Source organism: Thalassophryne amazonica, chromosome 14 (assembly GCF_902500255.1).
Source record: "Thalassophryne amazonica chromosome 14, fThaAma1.1, whole genome shotgun sequence".
Classification (NCBI taxonomy): domain Eukaryota; kingdom Metazoa; phylum Chordata; class Actinopteri; order Batrachoidiformes; family Batrachoididae; genus Thalassophryne; species Thalassophryne amazonica.
In genome coordinates, this window is record NC_047116.1 from 63,025,627 (window position 1) to 63,044,799 (window position 19,173).

General features: G+C 46.2%; 1 protein-coding gene across 1 annotated transcript in view; it reads left to right on the forward strand.

The window, feature by feature from the left end:
• The window catches only part of lrp1bb (low density lipoprotein receptor-related protein 1Bb), a 1,555,752-nt gene that overhangs the window by 320,791 nt on the left and 1,215,788 nt on the right, over nt 1-19,173 (forward strand). The window contains exon 2 of the mRNA XM_034186395.1: nt 15,477-15,599. Within this exon, the coding sequence (XP_034042286.1) occupies nt 15,477-15,599 (123 nt within the window). The remainder of the gene's footprint in view (nt 1-15,476; nt 15,600-19,173) is intronic.

Sequence of the window (19,173 nt, forward strand, 5' to 3'; positions counted from 1 at the left end):
TTAACTTACCATTCAGTGACCAAAACACTCTGGCTTCACAAACAAGAGGTCAACCATTTTCAGCATTGTCTGGGACAACCTGAGAATCCCTGGGATGTCCAAGAAGTTTCTGGATATTTTAAACAGTCTATGCATTGGAATTATGAATCTCTAAATTTTATCCCAGGGAATACCAGTATTCATCACAAGTGTATTTTGTCTCCTTCACTGTTCAGTGCTTGTATTAATTGAGTTTTTATTGTGGAAACCAGTGATTTTGGTGCCTTTGTCGAGGGGATTTACTGACCTTGACTGAGTGGACAGTGCTATGATTTTTGTGGAATTAGTGCATACCCTGATTGCAGCATCTGACAAGATGAGTGAATAATATGAGCGTCTGCATTTGTGATAGTTCTGGTACCAGTGTTTGCTGCCTTACTTACTGTCTCCTTTTAGGGTATCCTTAGGTACCACTGGAATGACTTTGTGTCAAACAAATTGCTCCTTGGGGAGACTCATAAGAGAAGTATCACTTGTACTGTGAGGGCATTTTGGTCCTATGGTGCATTTCCGTGGGTATGACCCAGAATGCAGGTGCCTCAGTTGTTACTACCCCTGTGACTGGGGAAGGGTAAATGTATGTCCACTTTCCACCAGAGAGATTGTTAGTTTGAAGAGGTGGGAAAGGACTAGTTGAGTAATCGATGCTTCCAGACCTAATCTGATGTAACCAATCTGCTGTCAGGATACCTAGATTATCTGAAAAAAAAAAAAAAAAAAACAGGATATTTGGAAATATTAATCAATTCTGAATTGAACTGAATGTATATCCTAATATGGTCAAAGATGGTATTTTTGACAGTGGTATGGACCATCACCAGTTTTTCTTTTTTTTTTTTTGCTTTGAATCAGAAACCTTTAGCCATTGCAACTACTGTCTTCCTTCTTTTTGCTGTAAGCTTTTCTCTCTTTTGTCCAAATCTGTGCATTTGCTATAGCAGATGCTGTGAATCTCTAACACCATGTGACTTACAGTAATTCTGCACCCTTTGCTGTCACTGACTGGGATAATAAGAATTCTATGGCTTCTCACATTCAATTTTTCCGCACTTCTTTAGAGTATGCTGGCTTCTTTGGTGTTCATGTTGTAGTATCCTGAGTACATTTGGTAATCGAGTCATTTAGTGACAGTGCCTGCTCCTTCAGTCTTCCTTTACCATGTTTCTAACTATCTCATGTTTCTGCCTGCAAACAACCTTGTGTTCCTCTGAACAAAATCTGGCACATTTCAAAGGCTGAGTGGCTTTAATGAGCCACACTTTTGTGCCAGCGGTGGCAGTTGGGTGTCAGGAATGAAGCTGATGATAATGTGCCCGGCTGAGTGCCACTGTAGCTGTCCCACTGTTATGGTAATGGCAGCAGTTTGTTTTGTTATTCCCACACACAGAAGATGCTTCTGCTCTTTCCCTATTCTTGCCATAATCACTCGGATGTTGTTTGTATAGAATTAAATGAAAATATCCACAGTGCTTTGTGATACACCACCTTTATCTACCATTCTTATGCAAATGTTGCTGTATTTTAAACAGAGGAAACAAAGCAAAGATTTCCTTCTGTTGACTGCCTCTCTCACATCTGCCCTCCAACACTGCTGCTACAGTGCAACAAGAAGCCCATTAGCGATTCTAAAATTATGATGAATTGACACAAGAGGTCATTAGGTTGACTTCTTTTTAGCCCTTTGTTTTCAAGCTCAAGCATGGAAGCAGACAGAACAATAGGTAGCTCAGCTGCTTTGGAGGTAAACAGCTGACATCTTTCACAATTGATATCACCAACACAAGAAAAGTCATCTGCCACCAACTGTCACGAAGGATATTTTCCACAGAAAGTTACACAATTTTCACAGTCCCTTATGGGGCCACTCCTTCTTGTTTCATCCTGATCCTGATCCTAATTTGGGGTGTATCTTGAGTAATTTCTTGATCCGTCTTTGTCAGTCTTGAACAAATGTGGTACATGTAGTAGTTATGGCGATCATCAGCACCAGATATGAAATGGGGATCAAATTTTCCATTGGTTCAAAAATTTCATTCTGATTCACAAAATCAGTGCAAGTGCATGGTATCTTCCTGGTGTTCAAACTCTTAAGATCTTCAATCATATCTGAATGTCTTTAAACGGGTTATTCCTGGTGAGTATGAAACAGTATCATGCTCCATCAGGGTAAACATTTGAAGCCAAAGCAGCATTTGTTGAGGTTCTGGCCAATTGTTTTCTGGTATGTTGCCAGGTCTGCACTTCATAAGACATCCAGTTGCCATATCTGCAGTTTAGAAGTCAGCCTGTTAGGAGGCAAGTCAGATTAAGAAATTTTATCTCATTTTTGCAGTTTTTTGGAACGTGCACCTACCAGGATGAGGTTGAACAGCTGACGGTGTGGTGTCGAGAAAATAACCTGCTCCTGAACACATCCAAAGAGCTAATCATAGACTTCAGGAGAAACAAAAACAGACATTCAACCCATTATCACTGGGGGGACCTGTGTGGAAAAGGTCAGGGACTTCTGTTTCCTGGTAGTCCACATAGATGAGAACCTGACCTAGAACAGGAACACCACACACTTGGTAAAGAAGGCACAACAAAGACTCCACTTTCTGAGAATCCTCGTGAAAAATAACATAAACCAGAGATCGCATGTGTCTTTTTAATGCTCTACCATGGAGAGCATCCTCACATAGTGTCTCTGTACATGGTTTGCCAGCTGCAAACAGGAAAGATCACCAGAGGGTTGCCAAAATGCCAGAAAAGATCACTGGGAGCCCTCTAGCCACACTGTGGGACCTTCATGGCTCTTACTGTCTCATGAGAGCAAACACCATCTTAAAGGCCCCTTCACACATAGTGCAAAGTTTGGACGACGTTTGGACAAATACTGCAAAACAGCACCAAACACTTTGAATTTGCGCACCACAAAACATTGCGCCGATGGGCAGGCGTGCACGATGCCGACGTAACGATTTGTACACACGACCATGTCTGTTGAGCAGGAACAGCAGGTCACGCTGCTGCAGCTGCTTGCATCGTGTTCCATGAGACGAGCTGCACTACAAGTACATCACGCTGCTGATTTGGAGGAAAATGAAATAAAAAAACAGCTGTATAATTAGTGAATACCACTGGGTTGATATAAATAATACACGAAGGGGGACGCAATACAGAAATAACCCTGGATTTGAAGATTTGAACCCACACCGTCTGATTACCAGATGGACACTCTACCACTGTGCCACAATCACTGTCTCATAACAGGCGCATGAAATGGCTCTAATCAACAAGCAGACAAACATATTTTCTAAAAAAAATAGAAGAAAAGAGCTATGATAACTGACCAAACAGCATTTGCTATGGTGTACTTCTGCTGATATGTGACTGAAAGTGGCGTATTTGTTGTACTGTTGGCCTGTCATATGGTCCTGCGGCGCACAGCTCACTGTCCTGTCAGACAGACATGACATTCAGATCGCCTGTTGTGTGTCCACATAAACCGAAGGTCTGGTCCAGATGGACCTTTCAGTGTGCGCGCTCTCCAGCCCGTCGGAGTACAGCAAGCGCACACGTTTAGAGCACAGACCAAAGTGTCGCTCTCTGATCAGATGAGATGCACCTCACCTGCAAAGGGGAGTGGGGGAGCGCACGACACTCACACACACACATGTTGTGGGGGGAGCCGACAGCATGCCACATCTCGGCAACTCCACAGTCATGGGGAAGTTAGACAAATTTCACAGCCAGTTCAACAGTAGATAGTCTGCAGTCTCTTGTTGTGTCAACAATGCGACTGGCCACACATTTTCTAAGTGCCATGTGAGCGGTGTTAGATGTTCCTGTGTGTCACCTGTAATTTGGCTGATACCTGCCGCAAGAGGGTGCGATGGGTTTGTAAAATGCACACTCTGTCAGCCGCTGGTGTGTGCAAATTGTTGTAGCAACAGTTGTACAAGGCGTTTGAGGCAGGGACAATTTCACATGGTTTGCACACGATTCCTGTGTCATGCGCAGTAAGTGCACACTTTGTCCAAACTTCACACTATGTGTGAAGGGGCCTAAAGGACTCATCCCACCTGGGCCACTCTCTGTTTGAGCGACTGCCATCAGGCAGTTGGTACAGGGCCATTAGCAAGTACAAATAAATTGAAAAACAGCTTCTACCCAACTGCTGTTAGAGCTTTGAAAACCATTGGAACCATATAGCCAGGTCACATTCCACACTTGAAATGAGTGCAATATTTGTTTTTATATAATGTCTGAGTGGACCTTTGTCATTTGATTGGTGCTTTGTATGTCACATGACATGGATTATTTGTCCCATTTGTCTTGTATTGCGTTGAGAGTGCAAATTTGGTTCCATATGTTTGGTACCATTGCACTCTGCACACACACACACACACACACACACACACACACACACACACACACACACACACACACACACACACATATATATATACCTACACACATGCGTGCGCACACATGCACACCCCTGCACGCACATGCGCACACACACAACATATGCACGCACGGACACAGAAAACAAATCCACTTTGTGCTATAAGCCATCTGGAGGCTGTTTGCAGGAAGTTAGAATGAAAAGCTGGACTAATTTCTAACGTGATTTTTTTTTTCGCTGCACTGAGGAGTACACCGTCTTTTTTTGTAGTAGTGAAGGTACTAGTTCTTGTAACACACACACACAAAATCCACTCTGCTGTAAGCTGTCTGGAAAATGTAAGTCCCTTTTCTGTTGTTTATAAATTAATAAAATATCAAATGTCAAGGAACTATTTTAGCCATTATATAAAACAAAAAATGAATGTTTTTAGCTTCTTTCAATGGAACAAATATTTAATTCGGTGAAACCAGGAACAAAACACTCAACTCGGCTTTGACTCATTGAATGGTTTGTTCCAGCTTTCACCTCATGAAATATTTATACCATTGAACTCATAAACATTCATTATTTGTATAATTTTGTACAAATTATAATGTTATACTGCCATTGAAACATCCACAGTTTTGTACATATTTTCTCTTTTTATATCTGTAATCTCTTTTTTGCTACTAAATACTTATGTTTTTCAATTTGTGCACTGGGCAAACTACGGAAGCGTATTGCATTCACTGAATTAAAAATTGACTGCTGATCTCGAAATTACGAGAAAAGATCTTGAAATTATGAGAAAAGATTTTGAAATTACATGAAAACATCAGGTGTCTAAATTGTTTTATATATTTACTTCCGTACTTCCAATTCCTCAGTAAAGAACCAGCCTGAGGTTAGCCAATGATCATGCATTGTAATCAAACACAAAATGTGGATTTACCCCTAAGGTGCTCCTGGATGAATGTCCAGGGAGGAGGGGCATCTCACCAAAATGAGACCTGTCTCGCGGTCCTCCACACTTCCAGCTTTCACTCACACAGCCCCACCAACCACTAAGGGACAAAGAGGGGCTCAATCCCAGCCAGGTGCATGCCACTTTGGCTGCTCTGTGCCCTGTCTTGCTGGAGGAGTTTCGTTCATCCAGGAACAGTTTAGGGGAAAATCCACACTTTGTGTGTGCGTGGTATGCGATCACAGTGCAGTGTCATCTGTTACAAATTGGCCCATTTTTGATTGTGACTCGGGAATTCTCACACTTGGCTTTACTGTGGGACTGGAAGTACGGAACCCCATTGTACGGAAGTGATTACACACACACACACACACACACACACACACACACACACACACACACACACACACACACACACACACACACACACAATAAATAAATAAATAAATAAAAATTGCTGGATCTCGCAATTACGAGATCTTGATGTCGTAATTATGAGACCCTATCTCGTAATTATGAGATCTTTTCTCATAATTACGAGATCTGTGGTCTATTTTTTTTTTATCCAGTGAATGCAGTATGCTTCCGTAACCCCTTGTTGTGTGGGCCGCCAGAAGAGGAGGTACTGCTGGCCCACCACCAGAGGGCGCCCTGCCTGAAGTGCGGGCTTCAGGCACGAGGGGGCGCTGCCGCCTTACAGGAACAGCCGAGGTGACAGCTGTCACTCATCAACTATGACAGCTGTCACCGATCATCTGCACTTCACCCCGGATAAAAGCAGGATGACACCTCCACCACGTCGCCGAGATATCATACTTCTTTGGAGGTAACTTTCTCTGCCTGCGTATTGTACTAATTGATTTCAAGAGCTACTTTGTTGCAGCTGTCTACCCAGAGGACCGGCGTGGGTCGCGACTGTTTCGTTCTACTTCCCACCAGATAAGTGGTACTCAGACGCTGCACGAGTGTGTGTTAGAGGTGGAGGTGGAATTCCCACCGTTGTTGTTATGGGGTGTACACACACCCACACTTGACTGTCTTTGCTCTCTGCCAGCAGTACCAGATCCGACACGCTGAGACGGTGGCCACCTGGGGAATTCGGGACCTGGCGGCTCCAGTATCCTTCGGGTTCGGTGGCGGTGGAAATCGTGTGGTTCCGGTTCATCTCCAGACGGACGTCTCCTATCGTCGAGCCTGCCCACACAACACCTTTATTCATTGACTTGTATTTATTCTATAATCTGCTGTGTGTGGTTGTGACATTCACAACAGTAAAGTGTTCACATTTAACTCCCTCTATTGTCCGTTCATTTACGCCCCCTGTTGTGGGTCCGTGTCACTACACTTTCCCAACAGGATATCTCGGCCAGCGTCATGGACTGCGAGGGGCGTCACCCAGCAATTGAACGACCAATGGGAGAGCAGGGTGCGCAGGCGTTTGCAGGAGGCGTGATTGGTGAGCTGCAGCACATCCTCACCGCCTTTACAGCTCGGTTGGATCAGATGACCGAGCAAAACATCCTCCTGAACCGCAGGGTGGAGGCTCTCTCCGCACAGGTGGCGGTGAGCGCTCAGGGCGCTGCGGCAGGTCCTCCTCCTGCCGACCCTGTGCAGGATATGAATGTTCCAGTGGTCGTTCAACAACCCCTCCCACCATCCCCTGAAGCATACATAAGCCCCCCAGAGCCGTACGGAGGTTGTGTGGAGACGTGCACGGACTTTCTCATGCAGTGTTCGCTCGTCTTTGCAACAACAACGTCCCGTCATGTACGTGTCTGATGCTAGTAAAGTAGCTTATGTAATTAATCTGCTTCGAGGAGAGGCACGCGCTTGGGCTACGGCGCTTTGGGAGCAAAATTCACGGCTCCTTCATACGTATGCTGGGTTTGTGAGGGAGTTCAAAACCGTGTTTGATCACCCTAACAGGGGAGAGACCGCTTCAACTGTGCTGCTGTCAATGAGACGGGGACACCGGAGCGCAGCCACTTATGCAGTCGACTTCCGCATCGCGGCTGCGAGGTCCGGCTGGAATAACACTGCGCTCTGCGCCGCCTTCGTAAACGGACTGTTGTCGGTCCTGAAGGAGCACCTGGTGGCCAAGGACGAACCGCGGAAATTAGATGGGCTTATCGACCTTGTTATACGGTTAGACAATCGGTTGGAGGAACGCCGTCGGGAATGAGACAAGGGGCGTGGCCGGGCACGCGCCGTCCCTCTTCCTTCCGGGTCCGAAAAAGGTCCGCCCTTCTCACGCTCCATGGCCTCTACGCCCTGTGTGGCTACATCTCCCCCTGCTGACGAAGCTATGGACACGAGCAGGGCCACATTCAGACCACCGACTAGACAGAGGAGGCTTCCCCGCAGGGCGTGTTTTGTTTGCGGCTCAATTGTGCACCAATTGAGAGACTGCCCCGAACGGTTAAACACCAACGCCCGCCCCTAGAAACTGGGCTTAGGGTGGGTCAAGAAATTCACGTGGGACACACACATATTTCCACACGGCTCCCAGTTACAATCCTTAGCGGGGATTTAACACTTCAGGCCCCAGCACTGGTAGACACAGGGTCAGAAGGGAATCTGCTAGACAGCAGATGGGCCAGGGAGGTAGGGCTCCCTCTGGTGGCGCTTCCTTCGCCATTGCAGGTGCGAGCACTAGATGGCACCCTACTCCCTTTAATCACACACAGGACACTACCAGTAACTCTGGTGGTGTCAGGGAATCATCGGGAGGAGATAGAGTTTTTTGTGACCCCCTCTACCTCCCGTGTGATTCTGGGGTTCCCATGGATGCTAAAACACAATCCCCGGATTGATTGGCCATCCGGGGTGGTGGTACAGTGGAGCGAGACCTGCCATCGGGTGTGTTTGGGATCCTCGGTCCCTCCCGGTTCCCAGGCTAAGGAGCAGGTCAAAGTCCCTCCCAATTTGTCGGCGGTGCCGGTTGAGTACCACGATCTTGCTGACGTTTTCAGCAAGGATCGGGCACTCACCCTTCCCCCGCACCGTCCGTACGATTGCGCCATCGATTTGATGCCAGGCGTGGAGTTCCCGTCCAGCAGGCTGTACAACCTCTCATGACCTGAGCGCGAATCGATGGAGACCTACATCCGGGACTCCTTAGCTGCTGGGCTGATCCGGAACTCCACCTCCCCGATGGGAGCAGGTTTCTTTTTTGTGGGCAAGAAAGATGGCGGTCTTCGTCCATGCATTGATTACCGGGGGCTGAACGAGATCACGGTTCGCAACCGATACCCGTTGCCTTTGTTGGATTCGGTGTTCACCCCCCTCTATGGAGCCAAAATATTCACAAAGCTGGATCTTAGGAACGCATATCACCTAGTTCGGGTCCGGAAGGGAGACGAGTGGAAGACGGCATTCAACACCCCGTTAGGTCATTTTGAGTACCTGGTCATGCCGTTCGGTCTCACTAACGCCCCCGCGACGTTCCAAGCTTTGGTAAATGACGTCTTGCGGGACTTCCTGCACCGATTCGTCTTCGTGTATCTGGACGATATACTCATTTTTTCTCCGGACCCTGAGACCCATGTACGGCATGTACGTCAGGTCCTGCAGCGGTTGTTAGAGAACCGGCTGTTTGTGAAGGGCGAGAAGTGTGAGTTTCACCGCACCTCTTTGTCCTTCCTGGGGTTTATCATCTCCTCCAACTCCGTCGCCCCGGATCCGGCCAAGGTCGCAGCGGTGAGAGACTGGCCCCAACATACGAGCCGTAGGAAGCTGCAACAGTTCCTTGGCTTCGCAAATTTTTACAGGAGGTTCATTAAGGGGTATAGTCAGGTAGTTAGCCCCCTGACAGCCCTGACCTCACCAAAGTTCCCTGCACCTGGTCGGATCGGTGCGATGCCGCGTTCAGGGAGTTGAAACAGCGCTTCTCGACTGCACCTGTCTTGGTGCAGCCCGATCCCAGTCGCCAGTTTGTGGTTGAAGTGGACGCCTCTGACTCAGGGATAGGAGCCGTGCTATCCCAGAGCGGAGAGACCGATAAGGTTCTTCACCCGTGTGCCTATTTCTCCCGCAGGTTGACCCCAGCAGAGCGGAACTATGACATGGGCAATCAAGAACTCCTAGCGGTGAAAGAGGCTCTTGAGGAGTGGAGACACCTGCTGGAGGGAGCGTCAGTGCCTTTCATGGTTTTTACTGACCACCGGAACCTGGAGTATATCAGGACCGCCAGGCGACTGAACCCCAGGCAAGCCCGCTGGTCACTGTTCTTCGGCCGTTTTGACTTCCGGATCACCTACCGCCCCGGGACCAAAAACCAGAGGTCGGATGCCTTGTCCTGGGTAGAACCCATCGTACCAGAGTCCACTATCGTGGCCACCCTTACCTGGGACGTGGAGAAGACCATCCGAGAGGCCCTGGCATGGAGCCCGGATCCCGGAACAGGGCCGAAGAATAGACTATACGTCCCACCAGAAGCCAGGGCTGCCGTCCTGGACTTCTGTCACGGGTCCAAGCTCTCCTGCCACCCAGGGGTGCGTAGGACCATGGCAGTGGTCCGGCAGCGCATCTGGTGGGCATCCCTGGAGGCTGACGTTCGGGCTTACATCCAGGCCTGCACCACCTGCGCCAGGGGCAAGGTGGACCACCAAAAGGCACAGGGACTCCTTCAGCCGCTTCCTGTGCCTCATCGCCCCTGGTCCCACATTGGTCTGGATTTCGTCACGGGCCTCCCGACGTCCCGGGGGCACACCACCATCCTCACAATAGTGGACCGGTTCTCCAAGGCGGCCCACTTCGTGGCCCTCCCGAAGCTCCCGTCGGCCCAGGAGACAGCGGATCTCCTGGTCCACCATGTCGTACGTCTGCATGGGATACCAACAGACATCGTCTCAGATCGTGGTCCCCAGTTTTCCTCGCAGGTTTGGAGACGTTTCTGCCGGGAGCTGGGGGCCACCGTGAGCCTCTCGTCTGGGTATCACCCTCAGACCAACGGACAGGCTGAACGGGCTAATCAAGAGCTGGAGCAGGCCCTGCGATGTGAACACCTGGCCTGGATCGAGTATGCGCATAACAGCCAAGTGTCCTCTGCCACCGGCCTCTCCCCGTTCAAGGTGTGTCTGGGGTACCAGCCCCCTTTGTTTCCTGTGGTGGAGGGAGAGGTCGGTGTACCCTCGGTCCAGGCCCACCTGCGGAGATGCCGTCGGGTGTGGCGCACCGCCCGTTCGGCCTTGTTGAGGGCCCGGACGAGGGCAAAGTCCCATGCAGACCGTCGACGGTCCCCGGCTCCTGCATATCAGCCCAGGCAGGAGGTATGGCTATCCACACGGGACATACCCCTCCAGGTGGCTTCCCCCAAACTAAAGGACCAATACATAGGGCCCTTCCGGATCCTCAAGGTCCTCAGTCCCGCCGCAGTGAGGCTCCAACTCTCGGCCTCACTGCGGATCCATCCAGTCTTTCACGTGTTAAGGTTGAAACCACATCACACCTCACCCCTCTGTACACCCGGTCCGGCGCCGCCTCCTGCCCGTATCATCGACGGGGAGCCAGCTTGGACAGTACGCCGGCTCCTGGATGTCCGTCGAATGGGCCGCTGGTTTCCAATATTTGGTGGACTGGGAGGGGTATGGACCCGAAGAACGCTCCTGGGTGAAGAGGAGCTTCATCCTGGACCCGGCCCTCCTGGCCGATTTTTACCGTCGCCACCCGGACAAGCCTGGTCGGGCGCCAGGAGGCGCCCGTTGAGGGGGGGGTCCTGTTGTGTGGGCCGCCAGAAGAGGAGGTACTGCTGGCCCACCACCAGAGGGTGCCCTGCCTGAAGTGCGGGCTTCAGGCACGAGGGGGCGCTGCCGCCTTACAGGAACAGCCGAGGTGACAGCTGTCACTCATCAACTATGACAGCTGTCACCGATCATCTGCACTTCACCCCGGATAAAAGCAGGATGACACCTCCACCACGTCGCCGAGATATCGTACTTCTTTGGAGGTAACTTTCTCTGCCTGCGTATTGTACTAATTGATTTCAAGAGCTACTTTGTTGCAGCTGTCTACCCAGAGGACCGGCGTGGGTCGCGACTGTTTCGTTCTACTTCCCACCAGATAAGTGGTACTCAGACGCTGCACGAGTGTGTGTTAGAGGTGGAGGTGGAATTCCCACCGTTGTTGTTACGGGGTGTACACACACCCACACTTGACTGTCTTTGCTCTCCGCCAGCAGTACCAGATCCGACACGCTGAGACGGTGGCCACCTGGGGAATTCGGGACCTGGCGGCTCCAGTATCCTTCGGGTTGGTGGCGGTGGAAATCGTGTGGTTCCGGTTCATCTCCAGACGGACGTCTCCTATCATCGAGCCTGCCCACACAACACCTATATTCATTGACTTGTATTTATTCTATAATCTGCTGTGTGTGGTTGTGACATTCACAACAGTAAAGTGTTCACATTTAACTCCCTCTGTTGTCCGTTCATTTACGCCCCCTGTTGTGGGTCCGTGTCACTACACTTTCCCAACACCCCTTTTCATTCTGTTACATTTTATGTATATTTTCTTTTCTTCCCCAGACCTTTCAAGTCTGCGCGTGATTTACTCAGGTTTATATTTGCACTGAAAAGCTTGCACCTTACCTTTCACTGTTCTTGTTACAATGCCAATAAAGAATGTGTATATGTGGGCGACTGTAGCAGAATGGCGCCCTGTAGAATAAGCAAAGTGCGCAATGCATCTGCGCATGCGTGGGTCAAACAGGGGCAAAAATTCCAGCTCCCAAACTCACACCGCTCCCACTGAATTTCATATACAGTAGTATTAGCAGACTGTAAAAGTTAAGGCTTTTACAGGGATTGTTTCAAAAGCTTTAAGCCTTAAGAGACACATACAATAATGACAGGGGCACTTTGTGCTATTTTCAAATGCTCAAACAGAATTTATAGGCTTGAAAGTTGGCTGAAAACACACGATTGCAAAGCTCCGCTGAGTCCACACAAAGACGGAAAGAAGAAGAAATGTGGTTGTAAACCTCCATTCATTCTACACAATTTCCCCACAGAAAAGAAAGATCCAGACGGACGTAAAAGACAGACTAAATTGTAAGTTTCTTGCACACATTTATTTTGTCAATATCTTGAAACCGTGCCACCATTTTCATGCATCGGCTTAAGACTGTAATGTCGCACCATAAATGACATGGAGCGTAATATTGTAAAATTGACATGTTCTATAAACAAACTGCATGCATGCACATATCATTGTATGTCTGTCAACATATCAAAACAAACGTGAAACCAAAGAGGTTATATGTGAGACTCACCGTCATTGTCGTCATTATGAAGCCGGTGGAGTAGCGATTTCTCATCCCTGCTTAGCAAATATTCTGCAATATCCACAGACTCTGGACTTCATCTAACCATCCGTCAGTTGCCTTCAAGGGGTCAGAAATTTTTTTGTCTCCAACTATCAACAAGGACTGGTCATTTTCAACAGCAGCACACTCTTCCTCCTTTGTCGGCACTAACGGTACTTTCTGTACAGATGCAGCACACGCAAGCACAACCAGCTCTTCTTTCCATTTCTGTCCACTGCCGTACGTAGTCCTGGTTGTAACAGGCAATCCGCAGAGCTTACAAAAATGCTTTAAATCGTCAACTTTCCAGCGGTTGAAATGATCCAAATCACAGTACTCCTCGCTGCTTTCTGCCACCATAGCTTGTGGGTTGGTAGTTGAAAAACTTAGCCTACCCATAATGCACCGCGCGGCCTGAGATGTGCACTTCGCTTATTGGGGTGTTACATTGGTATGTAAGAGACTGTGGGCGCAAGAATTCGTAGAGGACTCACACAGTTTAAAAGTGAACCCTGTTCATACTCAACTGGATGCAACAATGCAGAACTGCAAGGGAGTAGTTCTTCATCTGATTGGATCATATCTGATTGGATTCCCACTTTCCCTCTCACAGCCCCACCGACCATTCAGGGACACAGAGGGGCTCACCTCCAGCTGGACACATGTCAGTCTGAGGGCCCCTTTCTCCTCCATGGGGGAATGAAATTCCTCCAGGAACACCTTACGGGAAAACACACACTTGATGTGGTGGAATAGGGGTGTTATGTTTGTATGTGTGTCTGTGGGCTCAAGAGTTTCAAGAGGACTCACACATTTTAAAACCACATAAAGGTCGACACTGTAATTTATATAGCTGTATATAAAAGAAATGTTTTGTGTGTGTTTTTGCCTTTAAGTAGATGGTAAATAATGTTGAGATTATTAATTTCACTTTTGCACAAAAACTAGATAGTAATATTGGGTATTCTGGTAATGACTTTATGTTATAATGTTATAATAATAATGATGGTATGTTGCAAATTTGCGACAACAGGCATACAGGTCAATTTGATAAGTTCCATATTTGAGTCAGAGATTGTAGCATATATGCAACGAAGGGCGTTAAGGGGTTAAACTGCAGTAAATTTTTGTTTTATTAAAAAGTCATTGATATACATTGATCTCTTAAGTAGATTATTATTATTTTTTTTACTCTAAACTTTTTTTTTTCCAGTCCACTCTTAATTTTATAATAAAATCCTGATCTCTATTAATATTTATTCAGAAGACAGTCGGCATGCATAGAGGTTTGTCAGCATGCTTGACTGAAGATCAAAACAGTTTGTTGCCTGATTTTGGTTAAAAGAATGCAGGCTGCTCTGTTGACTAAACACCAAAATATTAACATGACTTATTTTTCTCTTTTTCTTCTTTTTTTTTTTGGGGGGGGATGGAAATAATGGTCATTAACCATACACTGTTTGTGTCCCACTTCATATTATTTTTATCCCTTCAAAGCTGTTTGACAGTTTTTGTGTGGAGTGATGAGCTCTCTGAAATTTTTAAGTGCTTCTGTTTTTTTTGGTTTTTTTTTAAACATGAGTAAAGGATTTGAGATTTGAATATTTCAAAAAAGACCTTGAGTGAAATTGTAAGAACTCCAACATATTGCATCATGGGGAATAGAAGAGGTAGAATGGATGAGATGTGCGACCTTATCAGATTTGTCCCTTGGTAGCGAATTTGCTGGAGGGTGCCGGGGCAGGAAGCAGCGGAGCGTTGAATTATCACTCCCACTGTTCAAACGCTGCAGACCTGATCTCCCTTGTGCTCCACACCCACCACTAATGGTTAGGAACACATCGGGAAAATGACGACGATTGAAAAAGAGTGGGAGGGGGGGTTAGAGTCCACCTGATTGTCTGTCGGTTAAGCTCAGGAACAAATTGGCATTACGCCCTCCCCCACACACACACACACACACACAAGCACACACATGGCACTGAGACGGAACAGCACTGGGTCACATTGCGGTTGCACATTTAACAAAAGGTTGTGTCACCATTGAGAATGATCGAACTGAGGTTCTGACAGCTGCCGGCAGGAAACATGTCAACACTTTGACGGATGCGGCTACATTGAAAGGCTATGATGACTTTTTAGTCGAGTAGGCTTTTACGTCCCCCCACCAACACCACCACCACCAAATCCAAGCACTACACCCAAAATGCAAAGAGAAAAGTGCAAACTAGCCGAGACTACATTTGTAATAGTTTGAAAAGGCGCGAAGGACGGTATGCCTTTGGAAGACGAGAGTGGTTGTCAAATTCATAATGCCTGGGTGATTTCTATGTCTGTTTCTTTTTGCAAGCATTTTAATCTTCTCAAAAAAAAAAAAAAATACAGCATACTGTTCTGACAAAGAAGTGTGTCTTTCTGAAGATACACCACTGGCAAAAGCATAAACTCCCTTGATTGTTAGTTTTTTTCAAATGTCTGGCAAGAAATTAACACACATGGTGTGGGGTAGCAGCTTGAAGGGTTTTTGGCTTTTTCCCTGTTTTATTTGGATTTTTGCTTGCAGCTGTGATGACATCATAATAATGATAATTTGGTTAGATCAGTGCCTTTTCACTGCATCCATTTAACGTCACTCTAAAGAAAGAAATAAGGCGAAGCCTGTCCTTTACCATGCATGGGTAGGATCACCATACGTCCACCGCATGTTGTCTGCTGGAACGTGAGACACCTTTTCACCTTCATCACCTCATGCCACATCTTTTCTGTCTTCTTCTCCACCCTTTCCCACATCCATCCAGAAGCCATCTTGTGTGATGTCAGCGAGTTTCATTGTCATGACTGGGAAACCTGTGTCCCAGAGGCCTGGCTCTGTGATGGCGAGCCCGACTGCCCCGATGCTTCAGATGAAATGGACGAAAGTTGTAAGTCACTTATTCTATCCATTCCTCACTAATACATAACTATTATATGAAACGCTGCTGGGACGACTATTTATCACAGCCGCACAATTATAGCATAAGAACCTCACTGATGCACATCAAAGTGAAATTCCATTGAAAATGTGTCCTTTTTTGTGTCAAAGACTCACCCCCTGTAGGCTTGGTAACTTTTAGAAGTTCAAATTTTCCTTCTTCAGAGAATGATTACTATGGTCAGTTTGAAGAAATGGTGTTTGCTCACAAAGCCACTGTGCTGGTTAGTTCCCTGGGGTGCAATTGACAAACAGTAAAAGTGTATTTAATGACATTTCAGCCTATCTGTGATTGTTGTACGCAGACATTGTACAGTCTGCGAATGGACAGAAAGGGATTGTATTGGCTGTGATGCTTTGAGTCTTTGTAAAGTTTGAAAACCTCCTACCATGACTTAGAGTATCATGGTGAAGAATGATTTTGACCAAATGAAGTGACTGGTTGTGACTGGAGGCATCGTTTTAGTGCAGTGACAGATCTAGTGGATTATTATTATTACTATTTTTTTTCTCTTTATTTTGGTGGGTGAGGAAGGGGTTTATTTTGTAGTAAATGTGCAGTCATTTTCAACTGCCACCTATGCTGTTAATGCAGACAGACAATGCCATCCAGGACATGAGGAAGGTTTTTTTTTTTTGATACAGCAATGCACCGTACTAGTGCATACACAGACTTGACTTGTGTTACGTAGCTTGTATGTACAGCAGCAAACCCAATGTGAATTTCGTAGTTTTGTTTGTCACTGGTTGCTTTGGAGAGGTGAGGATGGACTGATTGCCTTGGTGTTTGCCATTCATGACCCAAAGACGTGGTGACTGACGTGTTTGTCATTGTCAGTCAAAACTGAAAAGACTTTATAATGTACCCTAATGAGTAAAAAATAAAATAAAATAAATAAATAACTAAATCGTAGACCCATGTGCTTTATAATCTAAATTGACATAATTATTATCCCATTTATTGCTAAAATTATGAATATGATGTTTGGCTTGTTTTGGTCTTACAGTAATGCTTCAGCCAGTGCTTCAAGCTGCAGGTGACACTATTCTCTAGAGATTCCCTGGTTTTCTACAACTAATTCTAATTATTTTCATTTATCTTGTGATGCCTGCAATTTGCCTCTGTTTCATTTTTTTGTGCAGTTGTAAAAGTGTGTTTACGGCTACGTGGTGCAAACATTTCATAACTTTTATCCTAACAATTAATTACTTGATCCTTGAGGTGCTTATTCATTCTTTGGCTCCGCATGACATGTTTTTCATTGGTGTAGCACAGGCTCTACCTTCTGTCCAATACCCTTGGATGCTTTTCAGCAAAATAATGCAGCCTGGTGTCAGAAATTTATTCTCATTGCCAGATGGACACTGTGCCAACACACTATTCAGCTGCCTTCTGGAAAGGTACTCAAATTCTCACTGTATAGTCATGCAATACCTTCACCAGAAGGTACTGCATGTCCAGAACATCATGGGTTCAAATCCCCGCCTGACTGGAAAATCACTAAGGGCCCTTGGGCAAGGCCTTTAATCCCCTATTGCTCCTGGTGTGTAGTGAGCACCTTGTATGGCAGCACCCTCACATCGGAGTGAATGTGAAGCATAATTATAAAGCGCTTTGAGCGTCTGATGCAGATGGAAAAGCGCTATATAAATGCAGTCCATTTACCATTTACCAATTAAAACTCATGTTGCAATACCTTCTGAGCAGATGAAACTGTGACAACCCACTAATAAATGATCAGGTTGTTTCCAAATTTATGTTAACACATAATTCTCTCCATGAATCATGAGCCATCAAATTAATCATTCCATGACATTCATGAGTCAAACCATGAGTTATCTGAAATCTTTGCTTTGAAAAAAAAAAAAAAACCAACAACAAAAAAAAACAAAACAAAACAAAACAACCATTGATATCTTTATCTGCAAAAGCTGATTTGTTGCCAGTCTTGTCCATGTGTAATTATAATTGGTTGTAGTATGTATGGTGCATCTGGAAAATATTCACAGCACTTCAGTTTTTCCACAATTTGTTATGTTACAGCCTAGCCTTGAGAAACAAAATTCTGGAACCTTCTTACTGCGGAGGCAGTGTCGGCATCCCACTCTGTGTTCCAAGAGTCACAAGTGGGACGTGGCTCTGCTGTGTGGGTGAGCAGAGATCTGGATATGGAAACAGAAGTGTGCGATCCAACCCTCTGTGCAGATCTCTATCTATGCATGTCGGTGGATCCACATGCTCTGGTTGTTTGTCCAGAACAACAGAGGGATCATCCACTTCATCAGAATCCGTACTGTCTGGTTCAGTCTCTGAAGACGGGCTGCGCGCTCCATCTTCCTCCAGTAAAAAAAAAAACAAAAAACTGAAGCACCTGCTCCACATTGACCAGACATCTCATTTTGATGCTCAAAACTAACAAACACACCAAATATCTCTCAAAAAACAAAATTCAGATTGCTGATTTCTCTCTCTGTGCCAAAATTACCCACAGTGTTCCTTCCCTCAGAAGCCAAATCATGTGGATTGGAATCATTGTTATTGGCTTATGTAGTTCATTTTCCACGAATGATAAAGAGAAATTCTTGTGTTTTTTACAACCTGGTCTCACGGCAAGTCATGCTTTAGCAGCGCAAAATATACATTAATCTATTGGTTTGTGATATTGTGACGAAAAGCGCCTCATTTTTGTCATGACAGCATAAATTCATTCTCATTCATTCCGTGATGGCTGCAGAAAATTAAAAGTGAAGCGGGGGGTCGGGGTGGTTATGGTTATGGTGGGGGGGGGGGGGGGGGGGGGGGTAAGATTAGGTTATGGTTAACATTAAGGTTGGGGGTGGGAGTAGGATTAGGAATAGTGAGTTAAAAAAAGCTCCATCATGAAAATTTGACTCATTTTGTCACAGGAGCACTGTGACATTTGCTTTCATTTATAAATCCAGGTTTACCTTATTGACTGTTGGGGGTCATAAATATAATTTGTTTGAGCATCTGACTCTCCGCTCTGCTCATGATGCTACATATTGTCAGGGTCAGAAGTATGGAAATCAGTCATGTTATTTTGTCACTGTTTATAGGCCTCCTGGCCCATATTCTGAATTCGTAGATGAATTTGGTGCGTTCATCTCTAGCCTGTCAGCTAGTGCAGACAACATTTTGATTATTGGTGACTTGAACATTCATATAAATAAGCCCTCTGATCCCCTTTGCAAGTCATTTATGGAACTTGTGGATGCGTTGGGATTCCAGCAATGCATTCAGGATTCAACGCACATTAGTGGAAATACCCTTGATTTGGTTCTCACACATGGCCTTGCTATCATGAACATTGACATTTTGCCTCTTGTCTCGGTGGTCTCTGACCACTCATTTATTAGGTGTGCATTTATGTTGCTGCATTTAGTGGACCAAAAGCCTTGTCTGTCTCTGCAGCGACACATTAATCCCTCAACTATGACTGAACTCGAAGCCAGACTGCCTGAAATTTTGGCTTCGGGTTTGGAGAATGTTCAATCAGTGGATA